Below are 27653 nucleotides of genomic sequence, written 5' to 3' on the forward strand. Positions count from 1 at the left end.
GGCAGAGAGCACAGGGCTGGGCCTTGGCATTAGAATGACAAAATAGATTATTAGATCCCACTACAGGCCTGGGGTCCAGGGTGCAGAACCGCAAGCGAGCAAACACTGTTTCCTGGAGGGAACCTAGATGATGTCGTGAGTGTGGGAGATTAGTGAGGAGACAGCTGTCCCTGTAAATGAGGGAACTGATTCTCTCCTTCCGCCTCATGGGCTCCAGAGATCAAGTTCAGGTTATCAGCCTTGGTGACGAGCTTGCTATCAAACAACTTTAAATAAAAAAAAAATAGCAAATTGAATTTAAAAGGAGTAGGTAAAGACAACCCCAGGAACTCTGTGTCTCCAATGTGCACACTGCCTGATGCAGGCAACCCTGCTGCTTGGTAATCATGGCACAAAAGAAATGGAACGAAGAAGCCGGAGAGCTTCCAAAGTTCCTTAGAGCTAGCAAAGGAAAAATGGACTGAGCTCTGATAGAGGAATTACCTGTGTATAAAATCCTGCTGACCATCCCTGTCATGATCATGAGGAACATGGGCAACAGCTTCAGATAGCCACACAGGATACAGCCGGCCTTCACGTGAGACATGTTCTTAGCTGAGAGGCAGCGCTGCACAATGACCTGTGGGGACATCCCAGTGAGGAGCTGTGTAGGCTGGGGGTTCTGGGACCCTCTGACATCCCAGCTGCCCTGATTTGGTCTTCAGCCTTGGTTCCCAGCAACCCACAGACAGCATGTGCCTTCTACATATTCAACCCCAACAGCCTGACAGGTGGAAGTCTCTGTCAATACCCAGACTGCATACCTGGTCTGTGCACCAGTACCACAGGGTGAGGATGGCCAGGCCAAAGATGAGCCCAGGCCATGGAATGTCTCCTGTGATAGGATCTCTGAATATGTGGAAAGAGTCGGCCCTGGGAGTGTAGCATTCTTCCTTGATGGTCAGGTTTCCATCAGAAACCACAGTTGGGATGGCATTCATGTACTTCTCCACGAAGGCATCATATCCTCCCACTTCAGTGAAGGCTGAAAAATATTGGTACAAAAAAAAAAAAAAAACACTGAAAAATTTAACTCCTTGTACCGATTTCATGTCTGAGTATCTTAGACACCAAGAGAACACCAGCATCGGGGAACACCCATGATGTGTGGTTTGGAGTTAATGGTCTTCCCTCTAGACCTCAGGCTTCTCATTTATAAAAATGGGAGTGTTAACTGCCCTGTCTTCTTGGGAGACACTGGCATTTCAAAGCAACAACTTGTGGCAGTGCCCTGACCACACACAGTCTGGAAAGGGAGGCGCCTCATTAAAGGAAGACTTGGCCTTGGACCACATGCAGACTGGTTTTATTCAAACCCCAGCTGTCTGCCATGGTCTTCAGAACTCAGAACACAGAGTTAGGGACACACAGTGGCCTTCTGGAGACAGGACACAGGCCGGACAGCTGGCCCCAGGGATGCCCAGGAACGGGGCAGGGATCAGAATTTTGCCAGCTCTCATCTCAGTGCTGCCATCCTAGCCTGTGCTTGCTGACCCCAGAGACTGCGGGGGAAGCAAATATAAGTCCTTAGAAAACTAAACTCTAGAGTGTAGACAAGAGTCTTTGAATGATGCTCAGAGGGTTCACTAAACATAAAAAACAAAATATGTCTTCTATCTCCTCATGACAGCTATGATGTCCAATGCTGTCTTTTATAAACAAAGACAATTTCAAGAAATGATCAGAGATGATCAGTGAGTGAACAATTTTTAAATTTTGTCAAATGAAGCACTAAAATGAAAAATCACCCAACACCAACAATGCATAAACTTTGGCCTTTTAACATCACAGCTTGTGCAGGATATAGTTTCAGCCTGCAAACACGGCGTGTGAACCTGTGTGACTTGCTGGATCGTTAGCCGCATTCATTTTCACCCAGGTTCTCGGCAAACACGCACCACATCACCACAGGCCTCCACTGGAGACCACTGAGCCAAGCTATAGGGAGAGAACGGGGGGCAATTCAAGTATTCCTTGGGTCTGCTCCAACAAGGGTCCTACAGGGGGAAGGTGATCCCATAAGGATGGCCAGACAGGGCAGGGCCACTGCCCTGAGCTAGACAGGGTGTTGTGGGTATTTGTACACTGTGTGAAGATATACTGTGTGATTGGTGTAATAAAGAGTCACATGACCAATATGTAAGCAAGAGAGATGGGTGGGATTTCTGGAGCAAGAGAGAGGAAGAGGAGGAGGAATCTAGGTGCACGGATTATGCCAGGAGATGCAGAAAAATTCAGACATACAAAAATGGAGAGGAGGTTTTTAAAAAGTCACATAGTAGGACATAGATTAATAAAAGCAGATTAATTTAAGTTACAAGAGCTAGTTGGGGACAAGTCTAAGGTAAGACCAAGCTTTCATAATTAATAATAAGTCTCCATGTCATTATTTGGGAGCTGGCTGGTGGGACAGAGAAAGACTGGTTACATCAGAGCAGGCAGACAGGCAAGCCAGACTTGCTCTGTCTTCTCAGAACTCTATACCTCTGCCCCCACCTGTTAGCGAGTCCTAGCCCCACTTACCAAATCCAGTCAGGATACAAGACCCCACAAGCATGATTGCTGTCTGCAAGGTGTCTGTGTAAATCACGGCTGCCAGGCCCCCTAAGCAGGCAAACAGACAACAGATCACATGAAGCGCACGATGCCCGCCTGCTTCCTTTATCTACCACTCTCTCTTCGCCAGTGTCCCTTCCAAGAAGCTCCACTCCCTGCTACCAACACCTGCCTGCCTTCCCTTCCCCACCTTCATCTCCCCCCACCAATCTTGTTGCTCAGAACTGTTTCTGGCCTTCGCCTCTCATGAAAATACCTACACGGCCTGGAAAAGGGAAGACACTTGTCTCTACCTGAGTGGAAAATATTTGTTGTGAGCTTAATGCTAGGAAACGGCTCAAAAGAATGTTTGCTCGGTTTGACTCTGTAATGGTAGAGATGGAACCCCGGACTACTATGTGTGTGTGTGTGTGTGTGTGTGTCTGTCTGTCTGTCTGTCTCTCTTTCTCTCTCTGAATCTTTCTCTCTCTGTGTTTGTGTGTGTGTACACACACATGCATGTGACAGACAAATGTGCCAACTGTAAATTACATCCCAGCCTCTCTAAGGAACGTCTCATCCTCAGGTATAGGGGGCACTCAGGCGCTCAAGGAACAGCAAGTCCCCCTATGGCTCCTCCCCCTTCCTTCCTGCAAAGAACACGTGTCTCTGTTCTTACTCCGAAACCTCTTTGTATATTTTTCGTTCACTTTGAAATGGTTCTTAATCTAGTCACATTAAATCTAAGGCTCCAAGGACCCCATACCTGTTTATCACGTCATGCTTTGTGTCTCCTCTCTCCCGGCTACTTCGCAGTAACCACCTGCTTCTGGTACCTGCAGGCTCGCCTTGCTTCAGAGCCCTGCCCCACCCATTCCTGCCACCATTCTCCCTTCACTTACATTTTTTTTCACTTGGCATGCCTCTAATTGTCCTAGCTTTGCCACATTGCCCACAACCTTCAGGCTAAGCTCTCCCGAGCGCCTCTGAAAGCTTGTCCTCAAGTTCCTCCACCCAGCACGGGGGCTTTCACCGAACATTCACATGGCTTGCCGCAGAGACCAAGAAAATAGCCATTCTCAAACCCTCCCTCCTTTCCTCTCACAAGTCTAACCCTGCCTAACCCTGAGCCAGACTGGAGCTGCCAATTCGCTTGAATTAACTCACCTGTGATTGTATACAGGGCAGTGATTGCTAGCAAGATAAAGATGGCCAGGTAGATGTCCAGGCCCAAGGCTAGGTTGATGAACAGAGCTCCAGAGAAGATGTCTGCCTGGAAGGAGAGAAACAAGGCATAGGCAGAAGTGAGAGGGGTCATCTGGTCACAGGGGCCATTCCTGGGTTCCCAAGCAAGTTTCATTGACAATAGTAGTTAGTAGTTCACAAGAAAAAGGACTCTGCGGTAAAAAAAAAAAAAATCTATTAAATGCTAGAGTAAGCTAATTGAAAGTGGCTTTTGTACCACACAGCATCCCTTCACCTTTAATATGAACCACATGCTCTGAATACCTAGCTGAGGGTCATGGGACAAGATGCTTCACAAATACATACACACACACACACACACACACACACAAAGAGAGAGAGACAGAGAGAGAGAGAGACAGAGAGAGAGAGAGAGAGAGAGAGAGTCTGTCAGCATCCACCCACCACCTTCTGCCCTTAGCCATTACTCCGACTTGTACACACACATTGGTGTGCACGGGTTTATAATCTCTGTCCCCAAAGCAAGTCTGAATGTTTCAGATCTATGAGTGGGAAACCCAGCCCCAACTCCCCGCTTCTTCAGCGAGGTCTTAATTTTATCTGCCTGGCCCAAAAAGAGTTCATTGAGAACACCAAGTGTCTCTTGGTCTCTTGCATGTTACTACTACTCCCGTGTACATTGGCTGGTGTCATTTCAGGGGACTTTTCCCTTGTCACTGGTGAATTCACTGTGTTCTTTACCCAGTGAAGAAAAGCCTTCAAGGCTTTCTTTGCCTTTAAGAAAAAGCTACCTGGCAGAAAGGTATGCAGTGACTAATATAAACCAGCAGGAGGCACGAAAATACCGTGTTACAGGAAGAACACCATTCCCATCAATCTTGGTAAATCTTTTTAGATTTGCAGATACCGAAATTAGACTTCTCCAGGGAGTGTGTGTGAGTTTTTTGTTTGTTTTTATTTTATTGCACATAATTGAATATTTTAGGAAACTGCAAAAGGAATCCTGTCACACTCCAAGGAGAGGTCAGCGGGGTTGGACTCAGCTCTCTTGCACGCTCCCCATTATGGCCCCCTTCCTCACTCCATTGCAGTTCTCCACTGCCCTGTAGTGTTCAGGTCCCTACCACATCCTCTGCACTCTGCTATGATTTCAGAAGTTCATGAGTTGGAAACATAACGCCTGAATCCATATCCTGCTGCTGTTTGTGAGGCTCTGGGGGTGTGGGAGTCATTAGGAGTAAATGACACCGTGAGGGCAGGGCCCCCTCTATGAGATTATTGACTTTCTAAGAAGAAGGGAAGAGAGCCCCCATATGGTGACACAGCCAGAGAGCCCTCACCAGCTGCTGGCACAAGGCCTAGATGGACTGGTTTCCAAAACTGTGAGAAATCTCTGCTCTTTATAAATCTCTGGTGTTTATTACAGTAGCAACGCACACTGGACCAAGATATCCACCTGGTGGGATCTCTAGTCTCCTGCCTTCACTGTTTCCCCAGTACCAATCCATGCCTATGTGCTACGACTTGAGCCCCACCCTCCCAAGATGGTGCCCCCATCTTAGCTCTAGCTCCATCTTCTCAAAGCCCTCCTGCAAGATGCTCTCACCCAAAGAGACCTACGTCATCATCATTCCTGGTGAGGAAGGACAGACAGAATGAGGAGAGAAGAGAGGGGATGGTGAGTCTCTCTCTCTCTCTCTCTCTCTCCCTCTCTCTCTCTCTCTCTCACACACACACACACACACACACACACAACCTGTAAATGCACACAAGTGGCACACAAGCGTGTGTGTGCATGTGTGTGAAGCTGCTTTTAAGTGTTAATTAATATAAGCCTTATTTTTAAAATATGCTAATGTGTCCAACACAGAGAAAGGAAACTTTTGTGCTGAATTGAAAAAAAAAAAACCTAATAGCCGGGCGGCGGTGGCACACGACTTTAATCCCAGCACTCGGGAGGCAGAGGCAGGCAGATCTCTGAGTTCGAGGCCAGCCTGGTCTATAAGAGCTAGTTCCAGGACAGGCTCTATAAACTACAGGGAAACCCTGTCTCGAAAAACAAACAAACAAAAAAAAAACTAATACAAACTCTTCCTCTTATGAATTCTTTCCTTTGGACCCCAAAAATACCAGGATTCCTGCTAACAATATCGTAGTTAACTGAATAGAGGAAAGCAAGCCCACCTGGCCCGAGGGCTCTGGATTTTGTTTTCAGTTCTTCCTATCTGCCTCAATTTTCCGTTTCCCTGTGGATTTTCCCCCTCTTCTTTTCCAGGGAATTTTACAATTCACCTAGGCTTCCACGGGTGTGTGTTATTTTGATACTAAAAAGTATTGACATTTACTTGTCTCTGTCTATGCTTGTGGGGTTGCAGTGAGGCTGAGATTCTCGAGTCAGCTGCTGGACCCCACAAAGTTCTCTTAGGGGAAAGAGATTGTGCTTTAATGTGTAAAGCACAAACTGCCAAGGAAGGTTCAAATCTTGTGGTGTTACAAGATGAAAAGTTAAAACTTCAGCAACAGGAGCTGGAGAGATGGTTCACTGGTTAAGAGAGCTGACTGCTCTTCCAGAGACTCCAGTTTCAATTCCCAGCACCCACATGGCAGCTCACACCTGCCTGCAACTGCAGTTCCAGGGGACCCAACTGTTATCATTTCCACCACCTAAAGTTGCCAGCGTTCTGGCAAAATGCCTAGTTGCCCCAAGCGCCGGCACTTCCAGGTTCCACGGCCACACATGGGCCATCAAGCATTCAGGCAACCTACACAGTCACCCAGGGTCCTCAAGCCTACATGATCTACCTGATCTATGTACAGCGTGGTCTTGTGATCTATGTGTGTCATGGTCATGTAAGCCTCTGTGCGCATGTGCTAGACAGCCTTTAAAAGCTGAACATGCTGCTCTGCATTCTCTTCCCGCACCAGTTGCCAACCGGCTTGAGCACCCCGTTCTCTTAGTCCCTCCTCTTAAAAAAATTCTTAAAGTGGGTTTTGTAGTTGTGTGTCTTGTGATCTGTAATCACACCTGGTAATTTCATTGGTGCCAAGACTCCACAGGCTCTCCTGCCCCACTCAACGAGAGTTGGAATCCTGGACAGGGTTGCTCCACAACTGCCCATATTCCATCTGCCAGGCTGCCGAATTCTGCTCACAACACTATTACTGTTGGTGAGTTCCCCCTTCTGCTCAGCTTAACCATTTCTCTGAACCCAAGTAATTGACCTTTGGTTGTCCGGCAACCCTCTAGTGTTCTTCAGAACAGGGGAATGCCCCCAGCCACAGCCTTCATGGCTACAGTTGATCCCTTTGTTGACATTCACTCTGGTAATTCCCCACAGCTGAGGACTGGGATCCCATTTCTCATCTTGGACTGTTGTCCCTCAGGATACTCTGCCCTGGTCCCCAGCCCCTGCACTGACAGCCTTAGGGAAGCTTGAACCAATCACTCTGTCTCAAGGATACTTGTAGACAAGTTAGCTACTGGGTCTCATCTCTCTCTCTCTTTCTCTCTCTCTCTCTCTCTCTCTCTCTCTCTCTCTCTCTCTCTCTCTCTCTCTCTCTCTCTCTCTCCCTTCCTTGGCTATGGGAAATAAACTTTCCAGTGCTCGGTCCAGCATCTCCCCTGCGATGTCTTTTGGAGACCCTAAAGCCCCTAAGCTTAACGCCTTACTTACAGACTCCTCAGCTTATCCTCCTTTGCACTAAGAAATGGCCGCCTAATAGCACCTTAGATCCAGCTCTTCTGTGGGAGCTTTCTCACGTCTGCCAGTGAACAGGTAGATGGAAAGAGCTCCCATATAGTCAAGCCTTTTTTTTTTTTTTTAATTTAAGTTCTACACCCTCTGTCCTTGCAACCTGTTCAGCTCACATGTTCCTAGCTATGCCATCTAACTCAGAGGAATACCCCACTTCTGTTCTGGACCATGCTAATGAACCCCCAATTTCCCGACCTCTCCGGCTCTTCCCCTTCCCCCAGCAACTATTTCTCCTCCCTGCTGCCATGTCACTGCCACCGCTCTACCCTGGCACCGACTTTCACCCCTCCTCTCACGCACTCTCGTGAGTGCTAAGGAACCTAACCCTGACCAAACCAAACAAGCGGCAGTTCTCCCTTTGCAAGAGGTAGCCAGCGTGGAGGGGCTGGTCAAGGTACATGTCCCTTTCTCACTCTCAGAACAAAACCTGGGTTCTACCTCTTTCATAAAACAATTCCAATAAATTACCCAATCTTATAGTCTCGCCTTTCATGATATTTTTTTATGATCCTAACTAATAACCTACTTCCTGAGAAGCGCAAGCAAGTTTGGGAGCAGGCTAGAATGCATGCAGACAAGGTTTACCAGACTAATGCAGCCCACCTCCCCTACCCTGGGACTGAGGCGGTCCCCAAGCAGGACCCACACTGGGATTACAACACCCCAAGTGGTTTAGCTAGAGATCAGTTTAGACTTGCTTTCGAACAGGTCCCTGTCAGACTGCCCTCAAGCCAGTAAACTCCTAAGACAGGCAGGAAAAATCCTCAATTCTTGGAACCCTCACAAAGGCTCCCTTGCAGTACACTGATTTAGATCTGGAGAGCTCAGAGGGCAAGTGCTCCTCATGACCCATTTCGTTTCCCAGAGCTTCCCCTGCATTAGGCTTAAACTTAAGCTTTTGGAGAGAAGCTCCTTGACCCCATATGCAGAAGTCTTAGGGCTGACTTTTAAGGTGAACCATGGAAGAGATGATAAAGCCCATAGACAAAGATGCCAAATGCTGGCCAAGGCCGTCCAATTGCCCATGGCGACTACCCATCCTGCCCATGCCGCTCCCTTGCTCCCTTGCCCCCTCAACCCGGGGCTTAAGGGCCACCAGGCTTATGTTTTAAATGTAGAGAAAATGGGCATTGGGCTTGGGCATGTCCTAATCCTTATACTGAGACCCTGTCCGAAGTGGTTTGATTTTACTCATATGCCCATAGTCAGGTTAACTATCTCCTGGTTTTGGTAGATACCATGTCTGAGTGGATTTAAACATTTTCAACTATTATCTAACAAGAGGGCCCAGCCAGTTTCTGATGTCTTTCTCTGGGAAATTATTCTCCAGTTTGGAATCCCAACCTCTTTTCAGTCAGATAACAGCCCAGAGATTAACTCCCAGATCTCTCAAACTCTAAGGCTCTTAACATTCCTTGGCATTTTCATATCCCATACCATCCTCAGTCCTCAGGGAAGGTAGAACGAACTAACTGCTCCTTAAAATATACTTTTGTTAAGATGTCACAGGAGCTTCACCTTGACTGGGTAAAGCTTTTGCCTCTGGTTCTTTTCAGGCTCTGGACCCTCTCCAAACGACCCTTTTCAATGTCGCTCTTTGGACCCATGTATGGGTGGCTGGTTCTGACTCCAGGCCTCTCACCCCTCCTGGCTCACCTGCTCACCAGCTCACCAGTTCACCTGCTCACCTGCTCACCAGCTCACCAGCTCACCAGATCACCAGCTCACCAGCTCACCAGCTCACCTGCTTACCTGCTCACCAGCTCACCTGCTTACCTGCTCACCTGCTCACCAGCTTACCTGCTCACCTGCTCACCTGCTCACCTGCTCACCTTATTATTGCATCACCTCCGCTCCCTCTTATGGGATTTAACTGACTACTCACTACCCCAACCATGCGTCAACCCCTGTCCATCTCCAGTTAACATTGGAGATCTCTCCTCCAGACTAGCACCCCAAATCCCTTTCCCCTAAATGACGGGGCCCCTTAAGGTAGTTCTTGTAACTCCCATAGCTGCCAAGGTTGAAGGCCTCCCTCACTGGATATACCTATCTCACCTCAAACCCTTTACTCCTCCACCTCGGGACACCTGCTCCTGGTGTATACGGGAACTCAAATAGAACTCTGTTCCAGAGAACACAAGATGGGATGCTTTGTCTCCAGTTCCAGAAGAATAAAGTCTCACCACCGTACTCAGCTCTCCTGTACCAGGAACTCCATATACTCTCCTTTCTGATTCCCCCCTTTTCTCTTTCTCCTGTCTGCCTTGCCAATTTCTCGGTCTCCAATGACATATTCAAATTTCCAGTTAACTACTCAGCTGTTGTTGCAGGGACCATTCTTAGCCACAGAGCTGGAAGTGCACATTCTGTCAGATGTCCAAGTGGTAAGGAAGAGTAACATCCTGGGGACATTCACACCCCAAGACTCAAAAAGGAGTCTCACAAAGCAGATTTCAATATAACAGGTTTATCACTGACTGCAGCAGTGTCTCCTGGATGTTAAGGTAATACTATGATGCTAAAAGGAACAAGTGCCCTAAGGTTTGCATCAGGTAAACATTAAAAGGTTTAATTAATAATTTGACCTTCTCTCCCTCCTCTCTTCTCTTACTATATAGCTTCCATAATCTTAACACTAACCAATAAAATCCTAATAAGTTATTCCAACATTATACTATCATAACCACGAGCTTCTTAATGTGTTTAAAATTTCTTTTTATAAACTTAAACATTCTCATAAATTCCAGGGAGCCAAACTGGACCCACAGGAACAGACCAGACTCACCCAGGATAAGTATCATTTAGCTTCTCCCTGGTCTCTTGCTCCCTGGGAAACTTCCTTCTTCATCTCAAGAAACCTGGGGAACCCCCCTCCCTCTATCTTGGGGATCTTCCTCCCTCAATCACCAGGATCTAAAATTTTATTACCAGGATCAAATTTTTTCTAAATGTAATCTCCCTCACCGGCATCTCATCGGGTCCAGCCTGCCACTGGGCAGTTCCACAAAGCCTGGAGAACACTGAAGTAACCAGCTACCCCAGGGCATGGCCAGCATCCCAGCTTTCTCAAGTCTCCCAAGATTTCGATGCCCACAAATCAACAGAAAGCAGTCTCAAAAGACCTGACGCCCCCATTCCTGCCCCTCTGTTACCCTTAACCTTCCCCCCAATTCTTATAATAAAGAAAAGGGTAAAATGTTATAATTTCCACCACCTAAAGTTGCCAGCGTTCTGCCAAAATGCCTAGCCACCGCAAGCGCTGGCACTTCCAAGTTCCACAGCTGCACGTGTGCCATCAAGTGTTCAGGCAAGTGTCCCATACCCAGAAAAATAAATATAGTATATGTTCACTTATATGTGGATGTGAGCTGTTAAGTCAGTGATAACCAAACTACAATCCAGAGAATCACAGAAGGCTGGAATAGAGAAAGAGACTGGAGGGAATAGATAGATCTCCCCAGGAAAGGGAAATAGAACAGGCAGGTAATTATATATGGGTCGGGGACTGGAACAGGAGGGTCGAGTGAGGAGAGGAAGGGGAGAGGGAGTTGAGGGAGGGAGTACAGGGAGAGACGACTGAAATAAAGGGGTATTTTGAGGGGTAGTATAGAAAAACAGTATAGAAGAATCTTCATAAAATATATATACGTACATAAAGGCAACATAAACGAAATTGCCAAGGAATGGGGATATAGAGTCCCAACTGTACCTCTCTTGCCACCAAATGAAATTTCCAGTACCAAAAATGGGTTATGTCTAATTGAGCTCTTAGCCAACGGGGTCCCATGGAAACCCCCAAATGACCCAGGTTATTGCCAGGGCTATAGACTGCTCCCCACAAACTGAAGACAACACCTATACAACGCCCTGAGCTTGAAAAAATGGGGGAGATGGTGCCTATATAGCTCCTTCACCCCTATGGGCTTGTGTTCTTGGTACTGGAAGGTACAGCACCTGCTAGTAAAGGAGAAGCATGTGCAGCAATCCAGCTACAAGCCTTTCGTGTATAAGGGTGCCCAGCCTGCAAGATACGCCAGTGCAACGGGGGCACAAAGCTTGCAGGAGTAACCAACCAATATCTGATTTGACTTAGGGCCACTTCAAAAGATGGAACCCATACAAGACACTGCTTGGGTGACCAAGAACATGAGACCAGAAAACCCAGATACCTAGGGGAAAACCAACCACTACTTTCCTACTAAGAGCATAGCTATAAACTGGCTCTAAACGGCATTCTGCTATACATTCATAGACAAGTGCCCTGCTCAGCCGTCTCCATCTGCAGTATATGAGAACAAATACAAAGATCCACAATTGGACAACGTACAGTGACTGAAAGACAAGAAACCCTTGATCATAAATTGGATATCTCCACCCAATCCCTCCATTCAGGGTTTAGGGAACCCTCAGAAGAATAGGAAGAAGAGTGTAGAAACCAAGGGAGATGCAGGCCACCAAGGAAACAAGACCTCTTAACCAACAGGACCTATGCCCACATGAGCTCACAGAGACGGAGGCAGCATGCGCCTGCACGGGTCTGCATATGGTGTCCTAGAACTGAAAGATGTGCTCCCGTGACCCATCCCTAACCCAGAAGCTGCCTCCAATTGATAACCACTAAAAATGAAAATTCAGTTGTCTCCACAGAGCCTCCCTGGGAAAGCAGACTTCTCCTGAGGGTAGGCTGCATGCCCAGCAGTAGATGGCCGGCAGAAAATCAACCCGAGAACGTCTTTGGAGAGTCCCTGTCTCATAATGTCAGGTCAGGGCCTTTTCTTTTCTATCTCTCCATTTAAAATTGCATCCCTTTTATTTCTATTTAGTCATTCATATTTCATCCTACAGGCACTTCGCATGTATATCATGGTTTCAAGTTCTGGGTTTTTGTGGGGTTCCTGCGTGCGTGAACAAGTGGTTTCTGTGTCTGTATCTGTTTCTTGTGCCTTTTCTTGGGCTCTTTTCATTCTGTTCATTTGTGTTGTCCTACTCCAACGTGTTTACTTTTGTTTTATCTTAATCTATTATATTGTTATCCGTTAGGTGACCATTTGTTTTAAAATGAGGGACAGAAAGGGTGTGGAGTCAGAAGGGAGAGGATGTGGAGAAGAACTGAGCTGGGAGGAATAGAGGGAGGGGAACTGGAATCAGGCTATATTATGTGGGAGAAACAATCTGTCTTCCATAAAAGAAAAGAACAGGTGGATAAAGGTGGACAAAGAAAATATGCTACATTTAGACAATGGAATAATATGCAGTTGTTAAGTTAAAAGGGAATTCATGAAATTCACAGGTAAATAGATGGAGCAAAAAAAAAAAATCCTGCAGGAGGTAACCCAGGCCACAAAAGACAATATGGTATGTATTCCCTTATACATGGATGCTACCTTTTAAACATTAGGTTTGGTATAGAGTAAAGAACCTGTGTTGGGGGAAGATCTCTCAAGGAAGAGGAACTATAGTATATAGTTAGAGAGAGAGGGAACAGGAGGATTCAGTGGAGAGGAGGGTAGAGGGTAGGGGGAATGCAGGAAGGGACAGTTATCACTAAGGGCCATTTGTAGTACCACATATAAACTGACTTCATAAAATCTTCTTTATATATATATATATATATATATATATATATATATTATAAAAGAAATGAAGATGGAGTCACCAAACAAAGGGAGAGAGAAAGCCCCAACCAGCCATCTTTCACTACCAAGTGAATTCTCCGTGCCAGGAACGAGTTACATCTTATTGTTAGGCAAAGCAGGGGGCATGGAAATTCCTGAACAACTCAGGCCATTGCCAAGGCTATTTATTGGCTTCTCTCCAAAAACTGATGGTAAGGTTCCATTGCAGAAGAAAGCATCTACACATCTCACTGGACATGGAGGAGTGGAGCTGGAGACCAACGAGAGCTTTTGCCCCATTGGCTAGGGTTTATGGTACTTGAAGGCACTCTGCACTCTACTAGAGGACAAAGGTAAATACCAGTCCAGCTATAAACTCTTAGACCTACAGTGCTGACCTGCGTGCATGATGTGTTGCTGCAACGACGGGACAAGAGTTGTGGCAGTAACTAACTACTGTGGTTGGATTTGAGCCCCATCCCACGAGATGGAACCTACACCCGAAACTGCTTGAATCGCCGAAAGCCTGAGACTAGATGGGCCATGGAGCTAGAGGAAACCCAAAGACTACGTTCTGCTGAAGGAGAGTAGCAGGAAAAGGACTCCGAGCAACATTCCGCTGTGCCCATGGATCAGTGTCCCACTCCGCCATGGTCAGAGGCTCTGCTGTCTGCAGTACCAGCAGCTGATACAGAGGCCCACAACTCACAATGTGAGGACAGTCAGAGACTTTGGACTACTCCATCCTAGATGAGATGTCTCCATCAAATCCTCTCCTTGTAGACCAGGGAACTATGTCGAAGAGAAGACAGAAAGACCCAAAAGGGCTGGATGCTGCCATGGAAATAGGTTTCCTGGACACAGTAGAACTGAAGAACTCACAGCAGGAATAGTTCAACATATGCAAGTAAATAAATGTAATAAGACACATAAATATATTTAAAGATGAAAATCACATGGTCATCTCAATAGATAAAGGAAAATCCTGTGACAAAATCCTATATGCCTTCGTGATAAAAGTCCCAGAGAATGTAGGACTACTCGAGGGAACATAACTTCAACATAAAATCTATATATGGAAACCCCACCGTCAACATCATCCTAAGTGGAGAAGAGCTTGAAGCAAGCCCATGAAGTCAGGAATGAGACAGGGATGTCCACTATCCCCACTCCTTTTCAACACTGTGCTCGAGGTATTAGAAAGTGAAGAGAAGAGAGTCCATGAGGCCTCTGTCCTACACCAAGAACTACAGGCAACTGAGGGATGCAGCAAGGAGACAGTCTTTCCCAAAGTAAAGAACTTCAGTTGGTTATCTAATACCAAATGATCAGTCTTGATACACACCCACTAGCAACATTCTACAGACTGAGCGGGTTATATTTAGGAATAAATAAACACACACACATATATGTATATATACATACATATACATATATATATATATGTTTGTCACAACAATTAATGAAAGAAGAGGCCATGAATGTGAGAGGAAGCAAGTGTGTGTACGTGGGGAGTGGTTAGAGGGAGGGAGGAGGGGGAAATAATGTGATGATGAAGTAATCTCAAGGACAAAAAAGAGGTCTTAACAGAAATGTGTTTACAATTAAAAATAAATCTAAAACAACATATTGAAAGTTAAATGATCACTTTTCTGGAATATTTTCTACACAAACAAAAGTCATTTTGAAGAAAAAATTAGGAAAATAGAATAATTCGTGTGCATGATTTTAAAACAAATAGCACAGAATGTTATATATTAGAAAGAAATACCCTAGTCTTGGGAGGTCAAGCACACACAGCGAGCTAACAGCTCCGTCACCAGATGCCCTAGGGTCCCTCAGACATCCCCTCCTGGAGTGGGGAATGGGGCACACACAGTCCAGGCCATATGTATGTGACCCTTCCCAAAACTGGAATTGTTTAAATTAAAGCTTTAAAGCTTTTAAAAATTGTTTCTAATTAAAAATTTCAAATGTTATAAAGAAAACATACATTTCAAAGTCATCATTGCCAAAGTTGGTCTGCCTTTGTGATTCTTTAATACTCTGCTGAAAGATGGGTATCAACACCAAAGCTCTCTACCCTCCGACAGTGTGATTATGGAGATAAAAACTGGGAATGATTTATAATTTAATAGTTAAAGAGGGGAAAGACAAGACATGTGTGTGTTTCTATATATGTGTGCCTGTGTCTGTCTGGGTCTGTGTGTGTGTGTGCACAAGCACAGGTATGCACGAATGCATGCTCATACAGTACTGGAGGCTGAACCCAGGACCTTGTACATGATAGGCAAGCTGACCTATACTGGGCTGCTGTGCATGTCCTTCTCATAACTCTATAGACATACTATGGACAAGACCAAAATATGAAAGTGTTTATAGATAAATTATAGAATTATGGGTATTTTCACTGCCTAAAATTCTTCTTAAATGCCATTACTTCTGTATACTTTCAAAGATGGTGCAGAAATGTTAAAACAATAGGTTCTGAACTGATATGAGATGTTTATATGTATAGTGAAAATATGAAATCATAGACTGGAAGACTATATCAAGACAGTGTTCACTTTTTAAGAAGTGACTGAGATCAAGGGTAGATACCGCTAAGTATTGATTTGTTTCTTTTTTAAATAATTGCTTAGATAAATAAAGTCTGAGTGGCAGATATTTAAAAAGTATGTGTCATATTATTCTTTGTACTTTTGAAGTGTGAAATGTTTGAAGTGGGGTTTTTCCACTTATAAACTTGGGGGATGAGTTAAAGAATACACTGCCAGTCTTGGTATAAATGTTTCCTGTATCCTTTCTACATCTCATAGGTCATCCCAGATCGCCCCTTTGCTAAGATTCTATTAGCACTAAAAGAGAGAACAGGAGGGAGGAACAAAAAAGAGGCGGAGGAAAAGAAAGGAAGGGGAGGGAAGAAAGAAACTTTCTCAGTGCTGCTAAGCACTACTAACAAGAAGTAACAATTTTAAAGTATATCCTTCAAAGCCAAGAATGGACAGTCTTTGTCAATGGGGGTAGGAAACCAGGCATGGTAGCATTGGCTCAGAATCCTGACTGTTAGGGACACTGAGGCAGGAAGGTCAGCACCTCAAGACCTACAGAGTCCAAGGCTAGTCTGGGCAACTTAGGTGAGAATTTGTCTCAAAAAAAGTTAATTTAAAATAAGAACATTTTAAAAAGCTCAGTGGTATGGTGATGGCCTAGCATATACAAGGCTTGGTTCATTCCCCAGTAATACACACACCCACAAAAATGGTATTGGAAACCATTCTCCCTTATCTTCTCTGGCAAAGGCTGAGACAAGAGCACAGCCCAATACAACATAAACACATATGCTCTGTGGGATTTCCAATAAAACCTTGGTTATAGCAGAGGATGAAAGGTTGGGTTCAACCCGAGCATCATTCTCCTTACTCGGAGAGCTGGGCTGAACTGTGTCCATGGCTCCTGGGAGGCAATGAAGCATGGTTTTCACAGGGAAACCTCTGAGAGTAACAGAGCCTTGAGCAGGTTACCGGCCTCAGCTCAGAGGATTAAAACCCTGGGATTTTTAGTTTATTTTATTGACACAGGATCTCTCTACATTGCCCCGGCTGTCCTGAAACACACTGTATAGACTGGGATGGCCTTGAACTCACAGAGATCCTCCTGTCTCTGCTTTGAGTGCTAGAATTAAAGGCGTGTACCACCATACCTGGCCCAACCCTGGGATTGAGTGTGTGTGTGTGTGTTTCCTGCCCTTTCTGATCCTAACCGATATCTCTGAGCACCCAGTAAGTCCTCCCTGGCACTAATTTCAGATGGAGAAGCCTCATTACTCAAATTTCTCTTGCTGTTTGTCAAAGTGAACTGTCCAGGTCATAAGCATCAAACATTAAACAAGCACAAAAGCTTTTATCTCTACCCAGAGACCCAAAATGTGCAGCCGGGGTTGCTGTTAAAAGTTTATTGTAGTCATGATCTGTGATAACAGATCCAGGAAATAGAAACATCCAGCTGTCGGTGATTCATAAAATCTGAAGCTTTATCTCAACTGATTGGACATATTTGATTGAGATACACCATGTCAGGAAATCTCGCAGAACAAAATGCCTCTTGCAGATTGATGTGGCAGGTGTTCAAGTGAACCATTAAAATCCATGGAGTGACAAAGAGACATGATCACAAGGTGACAGCCACAACTGAGTCTCCTTGCCGCTGCTAACCTGTACCTGCAATTCCCTGTCCTCCTCTTCTACCAGTAATACACCTACTAAATCCCTACATCGCTCCAAATCCCTTCTAGCAGGCCCTTAACTAATCCCTGTCTGGATATGAGTCTCACAAACCCTCTGTGCATACACACATACACACAAACTCTTCATTTTCCCTGAGGTCTGAATTTTGACCAGATTTCCACAGAGGATTGTAAGATTCATACAACAAAGAGAACATAGGGTAAAAGATTTAGTGTTGGGAAACCTACTACTTATTCTAGTTCTGCTCCCGTTGATCCTCGCAGAGCCCTTCCCTTCTCTGGCAGTTTGTCCATCTGTAAAGATCCATCTGCTTAAGACACAGTAGGAGACACTATCCCTTTCCCTCATTCTCTGGCTTCATCTCACTTGAACAAAGGGCAGAATTGTAAGACTGAAAACTTTAAACCTAGAGCTGGACATCTGTGTGTCTGTATCCCAGCTATGTGCACATATGTGTGTACTGGACAGCTGTGTGTCTGTATCCCAGCTGTGTGTTCACATATGTGTGCACCAGACAGCTGTGTGTCTGTATCCCAGCTATGTGTGCACATCTTGTGTGCTGGACAGCTGTGTGTGCACAGATGTGTGCACCAGACAGCTTTGTGTCTGTATCCCAGCTGTGTGTGCACTTATAAGAGCTCATGGGTACTTGCCTGTGTGCATGTATCCACACATGGAAGTCAGAGGGAAATGTCCCAAGTCAGTTCTCACCTTCCAGCTTCTAAAGACAGGATCTCTCTTGTTTGTTTCTCTGATCAGCTACTCCAGGCTAGCAGGCTCACAAGCTTGCAGCCAGTTCTCCTGTCCACTTCACTGTGCTTTGGCTGGGATTACAGACGCATTCCGCTGCATCTGGCTTTTTGTGTGGGTTCTGGGGATGGAACCCAAGCCAGTAGGCTTTGTGGCTAGTGTTTTTACTAAACTGAGTAATCTCCCCAGCCCTAGTGGTGTGGCTTTTGAGAATATTACCTGACATCTCTTGCTCTCGGTTTCCTCTTTCGTGGTTTGGAAAGTAAAATGCACATCTCCAGCCCTGAAGTGTGCTGGTGAGAACCAGAGACGGGGAAAGGCCCTGAAGTATGCTGGTGAGAACCAGAGACGGGGAAAGGCCCTGAAGTATGCTGGTGAGAACCAGAGACGGGGAAAGGCCCTGAAGTGCGCTGGTGAGAACCAGAGACGGGGAAAGGCCCTGAAGTACGCTGGTGAGAACCAGAGACGGGGAAAGGCCCTGAAGTATGCTGGTGAGAACCAGAGACGGGGAAAGGCCCTGAAGTATGCTGGTGAGAACCAGAGACAGGGAAAGGCCCTGAAGTATGCTGGTGAGAACCAGAGACGGGGAAAGGCCCTGAAGTATGCTGGTGAGAACCAGAGACGGGGAAAGGCCCTGAAGTATGCTGGTGAGAACCAGAGACGGGGAAAGGCCCTGAAGTATGCTGGTGAGAACCAGAGACGGGGAAAGGCCCTGAAGTGTGCTGGTGAGAACCAGAGACGGGGAAAGGCCCTGAAGTATGCTGGTGAGAACCAGAGACGGGGAAAGGCCCTGAAGTATGCTGGTGAGAACCAGAGACGGGGAAAGCCCAGTGTGAACTGGAGCAGGACTAAGGCATCTTCATGTACATTTTCAAGACAGCTTTGGGATTGCTGTTTAGTCAGTGGGTGAAACAAATATTATGTTGGCCAGGGCCTCCAACCAGGAGCCTCAGAATCACACACAGAAGCAGCCTGCAGCTGTGTCCCGTTCAATTGCCACAGTGACCACTGGAGAACCTGCTCCTCCCCTCTTGCTGGGCTGCAAGGGCTGGTGCTTGGCTACGGGGTGGCTCTCAAGTCCAAGGAGGTTTAATCAGTAACCTGAAGAGTAGGTGAGGTGATAAGGAGAAGTAAACAAAACAAAATAAAACAAAATGCCTGGCGCTGGTTTATTTATACGACTGCCCTATCCCAGTCTAAGGACAGAGAACCCTTTCCATGGCAACTGCAGCCAACAGACCTCACCAGCTTCAACGGTGACTCACGAATCTGCCCTTCAGAACGGACAGCTGTGTTTCCTTTCCTGTGTGCTCCCACTCTCACAGCTACGCCAAGACACAGGCCCTCTGAGCGTCCTGTCCCTTCTAAGGTGTCCCCAACCCCACTGTCTACATCCCCTCTGCTCTGATCAGGTGGTGCCTCCCTCCTTAGGACGCCCGCCCTGCTCTCTTCGGCATTCAGGCCCGTCCCAGTCAGGGCTCTGCTCGCTGGTCTCTAGAGAAATGAGCACTGGAAAGGCCAGGTTTTCATCTTGCGACTGAAAATTAATCCTGGAAGGGGGCAGGAGGACGAGGAGGCAGCAATCAAGCTGCTACCAGTTGAGGACATCATCGGTATGTGTTGGGGTGCGGGGTAAACGGGGATAGAATTCCTGGTTGTGAGCCCCAACTCCTAAGACAATGTCCTCGCCCTCACCAGGACAGCGGGCTCAAAACCACTCGTGGGAAACAGTGCAGGGAGAACTCAGGGTCCACACACAAAAGAACGCATGGACCCGGCCTTACATTCACAGCTCAGAACAGATCAAACCCAGGAAAAGAAAAGAGAACTCTTAAAGGCTGGAGAGGGCTCAGTAAATTACAATGCTTGCTGTGTGTACACAGGAGCCTTAGTTCAAATCCCTAGGCCCCAGGCAATAGGTAGACATGCAAGTGTTTACAAGCCCAGCACAGGGGTTGGAGACAGCAGATCCCAGCAGTCAGCCAGTCTAGCTGAATGGTGAGCTCCACAGTCACTGAGAGACCTTGTCTCAAAAAAATGAGGTGGAGAACAATGGGGAAAAACATCTAACAATGATTTCTGACCTCCATATGTGCATGCATGGAAATAAATCTCCATCCTCTTGAACTTTATGGCAAATTCTATGAAATATCACCAAAAACATGAGCAACAAATACAAAATCGGTAATTCCACCAAATGTAAAACCTTTGTGCATCAAAGGATACTGTCCAGAAAGTGAAAAGACAAATGCTTGCAAGTTATGCACCTGGTAAAGGTCTAGAATCCAGAGTATTATAAAGAATGTTTCTTATTGCATAAGGAGACAAATAATCCAATTTTTAAGTCTTTATATGTAGGCCAGATCAGAGGATAATATGAGGGAAAAATAAATGCGGTATGCTAAAAATTTTAAAATATTTTCTTTGAAGAGCAATCAGTTCGATGTGTCCTAACCCTATGAAAACATTTTTATATGACTGAGAAATTTTGGGCATGCCAGACATTAAGGTGTCTGCATTTTTAAATTATGTCATTTTTCAAGTTTTTGTTAAATGTTGTAAAGGCACAATGGTTATTGGTTCCAAAAGTTGAAGGTGTGTGTGCTGAAGAACTGAAGACAAATGCTATAAACTCTGGGATTTGATTTATAAGACTGCTGGAAAAATGAGAAGGAAATAAATGAACCGAGTGGCAACGGTTGCGTTGCTGAAGTCAAGCAGTCTGCAGTAGTTCATCATGCACGACAACGATGCTGCAAAGCTTGTGTGCAGAGAACGTTTGCTGGGATCCAGATTGGTGCAGCTCCCACCCTCCTCAGAGCTTCCTGAGGAGCTGGAATTGACACAGAGACCCACAGCAGGACCGCGTGCAGAGAGTGGGAGACTCTGGAGCGCTCGGCCCTGTGCCGGCTGCCAGCGGTCGGAGGGGTTACGAAATAACCACGATAGTCCTTTTATAATTACTCAATTTTAATACAAGGGGAGATAAGGGAACTTACAGAACCAAGGGTCCAGCGGAGCAGAAGGTGAGCGCGGGGGAGAGCAAAGAGCGGGGCGCCTTCCGGCGCCCCAATCCTATTTAAGGGGAATGCTACCCCACTGGAGCAGCCACGCCCCTGAACGCAGGGATTGGGCCAGCTGCCCCAACACGGCCCTGAATGAGACGTCTTTATCCAGCCCTCTGCTCAAGACTCAGGATCTATGCAGAAGAGGGGAGCGAAGACTAAAGAGCCAGAGGTGGGGATGACTCCGAGGAAAGAGAAGCATCCAGAGCTGATGCTGATGCACAGAGACTGTGACCGCATGAGCGAGACCTGGACAAGTCCAAGCCACAAAATCCCAGGACTCAGAAGGGAAAGTGGAAGCGAAGTCCCACCTCTAATTAAGAAGCTATTTACTATTGATACCTACAGGAAACTGATTTTCTCTGGTGGAGTGTCACTGGGTACAAGAGAACCCCTCTCCGGGACAGGCCTCATGCTCAGGGATCAACACAAAGTAGACTCCAGATTTTTGTGTATTCTTTTCTTGTTTGGTTTGGTACTTATTCTATATTTTTGTTTGTTTGCCTCTTTGATGTGGGGATTTTTCTTTTATTGAAAAAGAGAAAGAACATGAATTTTAGTGTGTAGGGAGGTGGGGAAGAGCTGGGGAGAATATGATCAAAATATATTGCATGGACATTTTTAATGATCCTTTTAGTTTTTTATTGTGTATATGGAAGAGCTGGAGAGATGGCTCAGTGGTTAAGAGCATATGCTGCTCTTCCAGGGGACCTGGGTTTATTTCCCAGCACCTACATCGAGTGGCTCACATCCACCTATAACTCCAGCTTCAGGAGGATCCAATGCCTTCTTCTAGCATGTGGATTCACACACATTCACACACACTAATTCACACACAGATATTCAAATGCTCATATCCACACACAGAGACATTCACATGCACATATCCACACACAGATACACATGCACATATCCACACACAGATACAAATGCACTCACATGGCAGTTCATGGCTGCCTTTAACTCTAGTTCCAGGGAATCAAATGATGGGGCACCAAGAGTGTACACACACACACACACACACACACTCACTTATGGAGGGGATGGCACAGGGAGAATCAGGAAGGCAAAATACCCATATATATATATATATATATACATTTTCAATTAAAAAGAAATATTTAAAATTTATTCTTGTAAGTTTAATTTCTTAAACCCCACATATAAATGAGATCTTGAGCATTGATCTTTCTGCACTTGGCTTATTTCATTTAACATAATGGCCCCCATGTTCACCCAAATCGTCAAATGCTGAGATTTCTTTCTAAGACTGAACAGTGGTGTGTGGGGGGGTAGATTTCCACCTATACTTGCTGACGAGTACTTTGGTTGACTCTATACCTTGACTACTATAAATTAGGCTTCAATAAACCTGGGAGTTTGGTATTTCTTTTACACGCTGCTTCCATTTCCTTTGGATATATTCCCTGGGGTGTGATGACACCTCCTGTGACTTCTCAACCTTCCTCTAATCTCTTCAGAGAAGCTTTTGCTGAACTTTCATGAACCTGATACATTTTCAATTTACTCCACAGCAGAGGACAAGGAATCCCATAGAGCTCCATGGCTCACTGATGCAGAAAACAGGACTTTCCCCTCAGGAGCAAGAAGGCTAACGCGCAAAGTCCATAGAAATGTATGGTTGCTTCTTGGGATAGTGAGAAGATGAGCCAATGGCCAGCCTCCCTCCCCAATCCCATCCCACAGTGTAGGTGTGTCTTCTATCTATCTGATGATTTCATTGGATAATTAATAAAGAAACTGCCTGGCCCATCTGATAGACCGGCCCTTAGGTGGGTGGAGTAGGCAGAACAGGAAGAAGGAAGTGAGGTAGATGGCTCAGTCAGATGCCACGCCTCTCTTAAGTTAGGCAGACCGCCGTGCCTCTCCTGAGAGAGATGCCAGACGCAATGAAGCTCCAGCCCAAGATGGATGTACGCTGGAAACTTCCCGGTAAGGCACCACTTTGTGGTGCTACACAGATTATTAGATATGGGTTAAAGCAAGAGATGTGAGAATTAGACAATAAGAGGCTAGAAATAATGGGTCAGGCAGTGTTTAAAAGAATACAGTTTGTGTGTTGTTATTTCGGGGCATAAGCTAACCATGTGGGATCCAGGCAGGACGAAAAGCCGGCCTACAGCTCCACACTACACCACAGGCCCCTGGCAATGCACTCACTGAGATCTTGGTAAAAATGTACAGCAACAAGGACAGAACGGAAAGGTAGATCTGGATCCGCTTGCCTCCAAACCGCTTCCGCAGGTACTCTGGCATGGTCACCACCTGGGTGGGATAAAGTGGAGCCGAAGTGAACAGAGAGCCAGGGCAAGCAGATAAATGGGGTCTATCCTGGTGTCAGAGCCTCAGGAGTGGTCAGGGATTCAAACCCCTTGTTAGCCCAGGAAGTCTACAAAACAGCCAGGTGCCATTTGCTTATTTCAGCTCCACGTACCCTGTCCAGTAGAAGTAGGGGGGCCCTAGCATTCAGCTGCAATGTATCAAAAGCAGCCAATAAACACATGTTCTCTAATACACACATGACTCAATGTAACCAAGGAGGCAGATGCTTGCCCTGGAGAAGGTGCATGCAAATGCACGTATGTGTTTGTGTCTGTCTGTGTCCCTGCCTGTGTCTGTATGTATTTTGTTTTCTATATAGTGCATCTACTATATAAGACAACGGTAGCCTCTTGCCAATGTCCCAGAGAAGTTATTCTAATGTGACTGTCACCTTGTTCTACACAGGCAGTACAAAGGATTGTGGCTGCAGGCCTTCCCAAACATTCTGCTTGTTCCCTTCTGTAAATCCAGCCACACTGTCTGTTTTGCTACCTATACCCTTAGCCTGTTGTCTTCTGGGACCAGTTTGTCACCAGCACTCCGTGAGCCTCCAGAAGGTACAGTCTGCGGTTTGTCCTGTATCACCTCTAGCTCCGGATGTAGACACATGGAGGAGGTGCTTATCTATGTCACTGAAGAGGTGATGATGAAGCTATGTCTGGTCAGCCACAGGCTCCAAAATGGGAGGTGATGTTGTGCATAAATCAAGAGGGACATAGTTCTTTTTCTCCCTCTGTTTTCCTTCTAGGGGAGGAAGTAAGGAGCTCACAGCAGTGTGTCATAAGAACACACTCAGAGAAAGGGTGGAGGATGCTTCAGGGGGCTCTGAATAAAACAGGGTCACCCAGGTACCTTCCTAAATGAAAGAGTAACAAACCTGGATTGAACGGAGCCAGAGGGACTGTTTACTGCCCCTGCATGCATTCAGGAGCTATTTTAAAACCTAGGACTGAAAACAGACCTGCACAATTCTCTGATATTTATGCCATAAAGTCCCCTGTGCCCTCCAAGAGGACAAAGTTGGATAATGGAGCGGTTACTTACCCCAGCCTTGATGTAAATGGGAACAAACACCCAGCCAAGCACGACCACAAAAACCAAGGCCTGTAACCAAAACAAGAGTTAACTCTGATCAGGAGAAACTTCCACATCTCTGCTTCTCTCAAGCCTATGGAAAAATGATCTGCCATAAATCAAACAGTGAAGGGAAAGCTATAGGAATCTCATTTACACACTCTGAGTAAAGCATAGCTCTCTGAACAAATGAAGATAGGTTTCGTCTGTATCCCAGAATCTAAACAATATTTATATGTATAATTTAGCTGTTGTTTGGTTTAAATGGGCTTATTGGGAAATGTTACCATTTTTACTATTTTCTACAGAGAAAATATTTTCCAGTTTCAGATAACTCTGGATTTTTGAATTATACCTGTTTTTTTCTGTTCAGGCTGTCTGTGTATTGTACATAAACTGTTTGTACCTTCAGATGACTCACTGTATAAAGTACTGCATTGTGCCGTAATAAAGATACTAATGCTTTAAAAAAAAATAAAAAAATAAAAAAAAATTAAAAAAAAAGAGATGCTGAACTGCTATAGAAAATCCCCACCTCTCTCTTTATCCCTTCCTTCCTAAGGGGCTAGGATAGACTGTGCTACTGGCATGGCCTATGGCAAAAGCATGTGAGCAACAGTGGGAGAGAACCCAGGATGCTGCCCATCAACACAGCCCGGACTTCCCACTGTCAACACAGCATGGACTCCGACCATGGGAACGTTGGTCCTTAGTGTACAAATGTGGTGGCACTTTATGAGGTGACGGAGACACTGGGACATCCTTGTGTCCTTGAGAGCACTGTTCAGAAGTGACTGGGGTAATTCTAAAGGGACTCCTCAGCTGTTCCCAATTGGGGGGGTGGGAGGGATTTTTACAAAGCCAGTCTTGGTTCTAACCTATCTTCCTGAGTGAGTAATGTCCCTCAATCATTTGCCACTGACATTCCGAAGACCAGAGGGAGCCTCACAAGAACCTGTACCATGCTGTTTAAACTTCAGCCTTTAACCGTATTGACTAAAGAAGTATGTTTTCTTTATAAAGTTAAGCTGTCTCCAACATTTCATTATAGCAATGAAAATGGAACTGAGGATTGTTAAGTTGGGAGCGTAGCCCCAGCCCCTGGCATCCATCCCAGTCCCCAGGCCTTGGAGTTGCTTTGGTCTGGACTCCAAATCCCAGCATGCCAGGTCCTGACCCCTACCTGGGGAGGGTCAGGACCACTCCCACAGGGTAATTAAGTGGGCTCCCAGAGGAGAAACACATGGTTTAGGGTTTGCATGGGCTCCCTGCTGTCCTGTCTCCCGGCCACGCACTCGGCCACCCGAGAGCATCTTACTTAATAAAATGATGGGCATTTTGATTTGATTTGACCTAATTTGACTTTTTTTGCACTGGCGGAGCTGCCCTGTCCTTATTTCTTCTTAGCAAGGACCAGCTCCTTCTACCTCTAGGACACGGAGCCTCAGGTGTTACTCACGATCCATTCAGAACCACCCATGGCGATGCCTGAGGCTGCTCCTGTCCCTGCCAGCCCCACAAAGTGACCACTTCCAATGTTGCTGGCAAAGAGAGAGGCTCCGATCTGAAAACAAAAAGTGATAAATGAATACAGTTAGGTGAGTAGGACACTCTGGCTGGGACAACGGAAGAAGAGACATGCCAGCCAAACGAAGGCACTTGAGCGATCAGAGGCCTTTTGGGGTCTCGACTATGCTGAAATCTGTGGGACCAGATCCCACAGCAGTCATGGGGACTCGGAAAATAACAAAACACAGAGAGGCTCGAAAGAGCAGCAGGTCACATCGACATCCACATCTGTTGGTCATTTTTTAACCTGATTTAACTGTGAAGAGGCCCTGGGAAGTCCCCCAGCCCACCAGGGTGCCCCTGAGCCTCCTGGAACTGTCTGCTCAGAAGCAAGGCTGTGCCTTTCTCCTCCACATCCTGTCAGACCAGGTGGCTGGGGCCTAACACAGTCCTCAGTAAGTGCAGACAGTGCTCTTGAAGGCAATCATTTAGAGACCGCTGACCCCAGACTCCTTGTCGAGAAAGAGTGCAGAGCTGGTGGCTTCTTGTGGTTTCCTGACATGAAATTTTGGGATTTTATGTGCTCAGAAGTAACACAAGATACTATTAATGATAACTAGTCTCTAAATCCACACCACATTGCCATTTTTCTTCTACAAAGGTCCTGGAGATGCCCCAGGAACAATCAAAAACCACTGCACTTTTCAGGAACACACATACATATCTGACAACAGTTTAGAAAGCAGATTAAGAGGGTGTTCACTAAATCCCCCAAGAGCAGGGGATGGGAGGACGAAACTGAAGAGGGGGCTGTGCATGGGAACCGAAGGAGAAAATAGCAACCTGGGCCTGGAGAGATGGCTCAGCAACCAAGAGGACACATTGCTCTTGCAGAGGCCCCAAGTTCAGTTCCCAGCACCCAAGCTCCATGTGGGAATGAGCGCAGGCCTGAAAAGACCAGGGTGGCTGTGCTGGACAGGGCAGGGTGGCGTGAGAGTGGGCAGGAAAGTCAGGAGGGGCTGGGCTTTAGCCAAGACAGGAGTAGATTTCATTCTTAGTATGACAGGAAGCCTCTACAAGAATTTAAGACAAAGAGAGAGAGAGAGAGAGAGAGAGAGAGAGAGAGAGAGGAGAGAGAGAGAGAGAGAGAGAGGGAGGGAGGGAGGGAGGGAGGGAGGGAGGGAGGGAGGGAGGGAGGGAGGGGAGGGGAGGGAGGGAGGGGAGGGAGGGAGGGAGGGAGGGAGGGAGGAAGGAAGGAAGGAAGGAAGGAAGGAAGGAAGGAAGGAAGGAAGGAAGGAAAGAGCTTTTAAGAACTGTTCTAATTTGTGCATGGAGTGTAACATTGGGGAAGCCAGCTCTGCAGCTTGGATGGCGGCTTGGCCTAGGTGATGCAAAGACAAGCTGGGGACTGGGAGGCTGTGCTTTAAAAACTAAGGCAACAGTCTTTGTTGGTGGATTTGATGAGGGAAGGCATAACCAAGGCTTACAAAGTGAATGCCACACATTCAGAAG

General features: G+C 46.2%; 1 protein-coding gene across 2 annotated transcripts in view; it reads right to left on the reverse strand.

Annotated features, from left to right (window-relative positions):
• The window catches only part of LOC119815720 (sodium/glucose cotransporter 1-like), a 68220-nt gene that overhangs the window by 16819 nt on the left and 23748 nt on the right, over positions 1-27653 (reverse strand). For both annotated transcript variants that reach the window (XM_038332005.2, XM_038331999.1), the window contains exons 3-9: positions 26092-26196; positions 24603-24662; positions 23397-23501; positions 3742-3847; positions 2563-2643; positions 804-1024; positions 484-619 (exon numbers count right to left, since the gene is read on the reverse strand). In XM_038332005.2, the coding sequence (XP_038187933.1) occupies positions 484-619; positions 804-1024; positions 2563-2643; positions 3742-3847; positions 23397-23501; positions 24603-24662; positions 26092-26196 (814 nt within the window). The remainder of the gene's footprint in view (positions 1-483; positions 620-803; positions 1025-2562; positions 2644-3741; positions 3848-23396; positions 23502-24602; positions 24663-26091; positions 26197-27653) is intronic.

The sequence above is a fragment of the Arvicola amphibius genome, chromosome 1 (genome assembly GCF_903992535.2).
Source record: "Arvicola amphibius chromosome 1, mArvAmp1.2, whole genome shotgun sequence".
NCBI classification, from domain to species: domain Eukaryota; kingdom Metazoa; phylum Chordata; class Mammalia; order Rodentia; family Cricetidae; genus Arvicola; species Arvicola amphibius.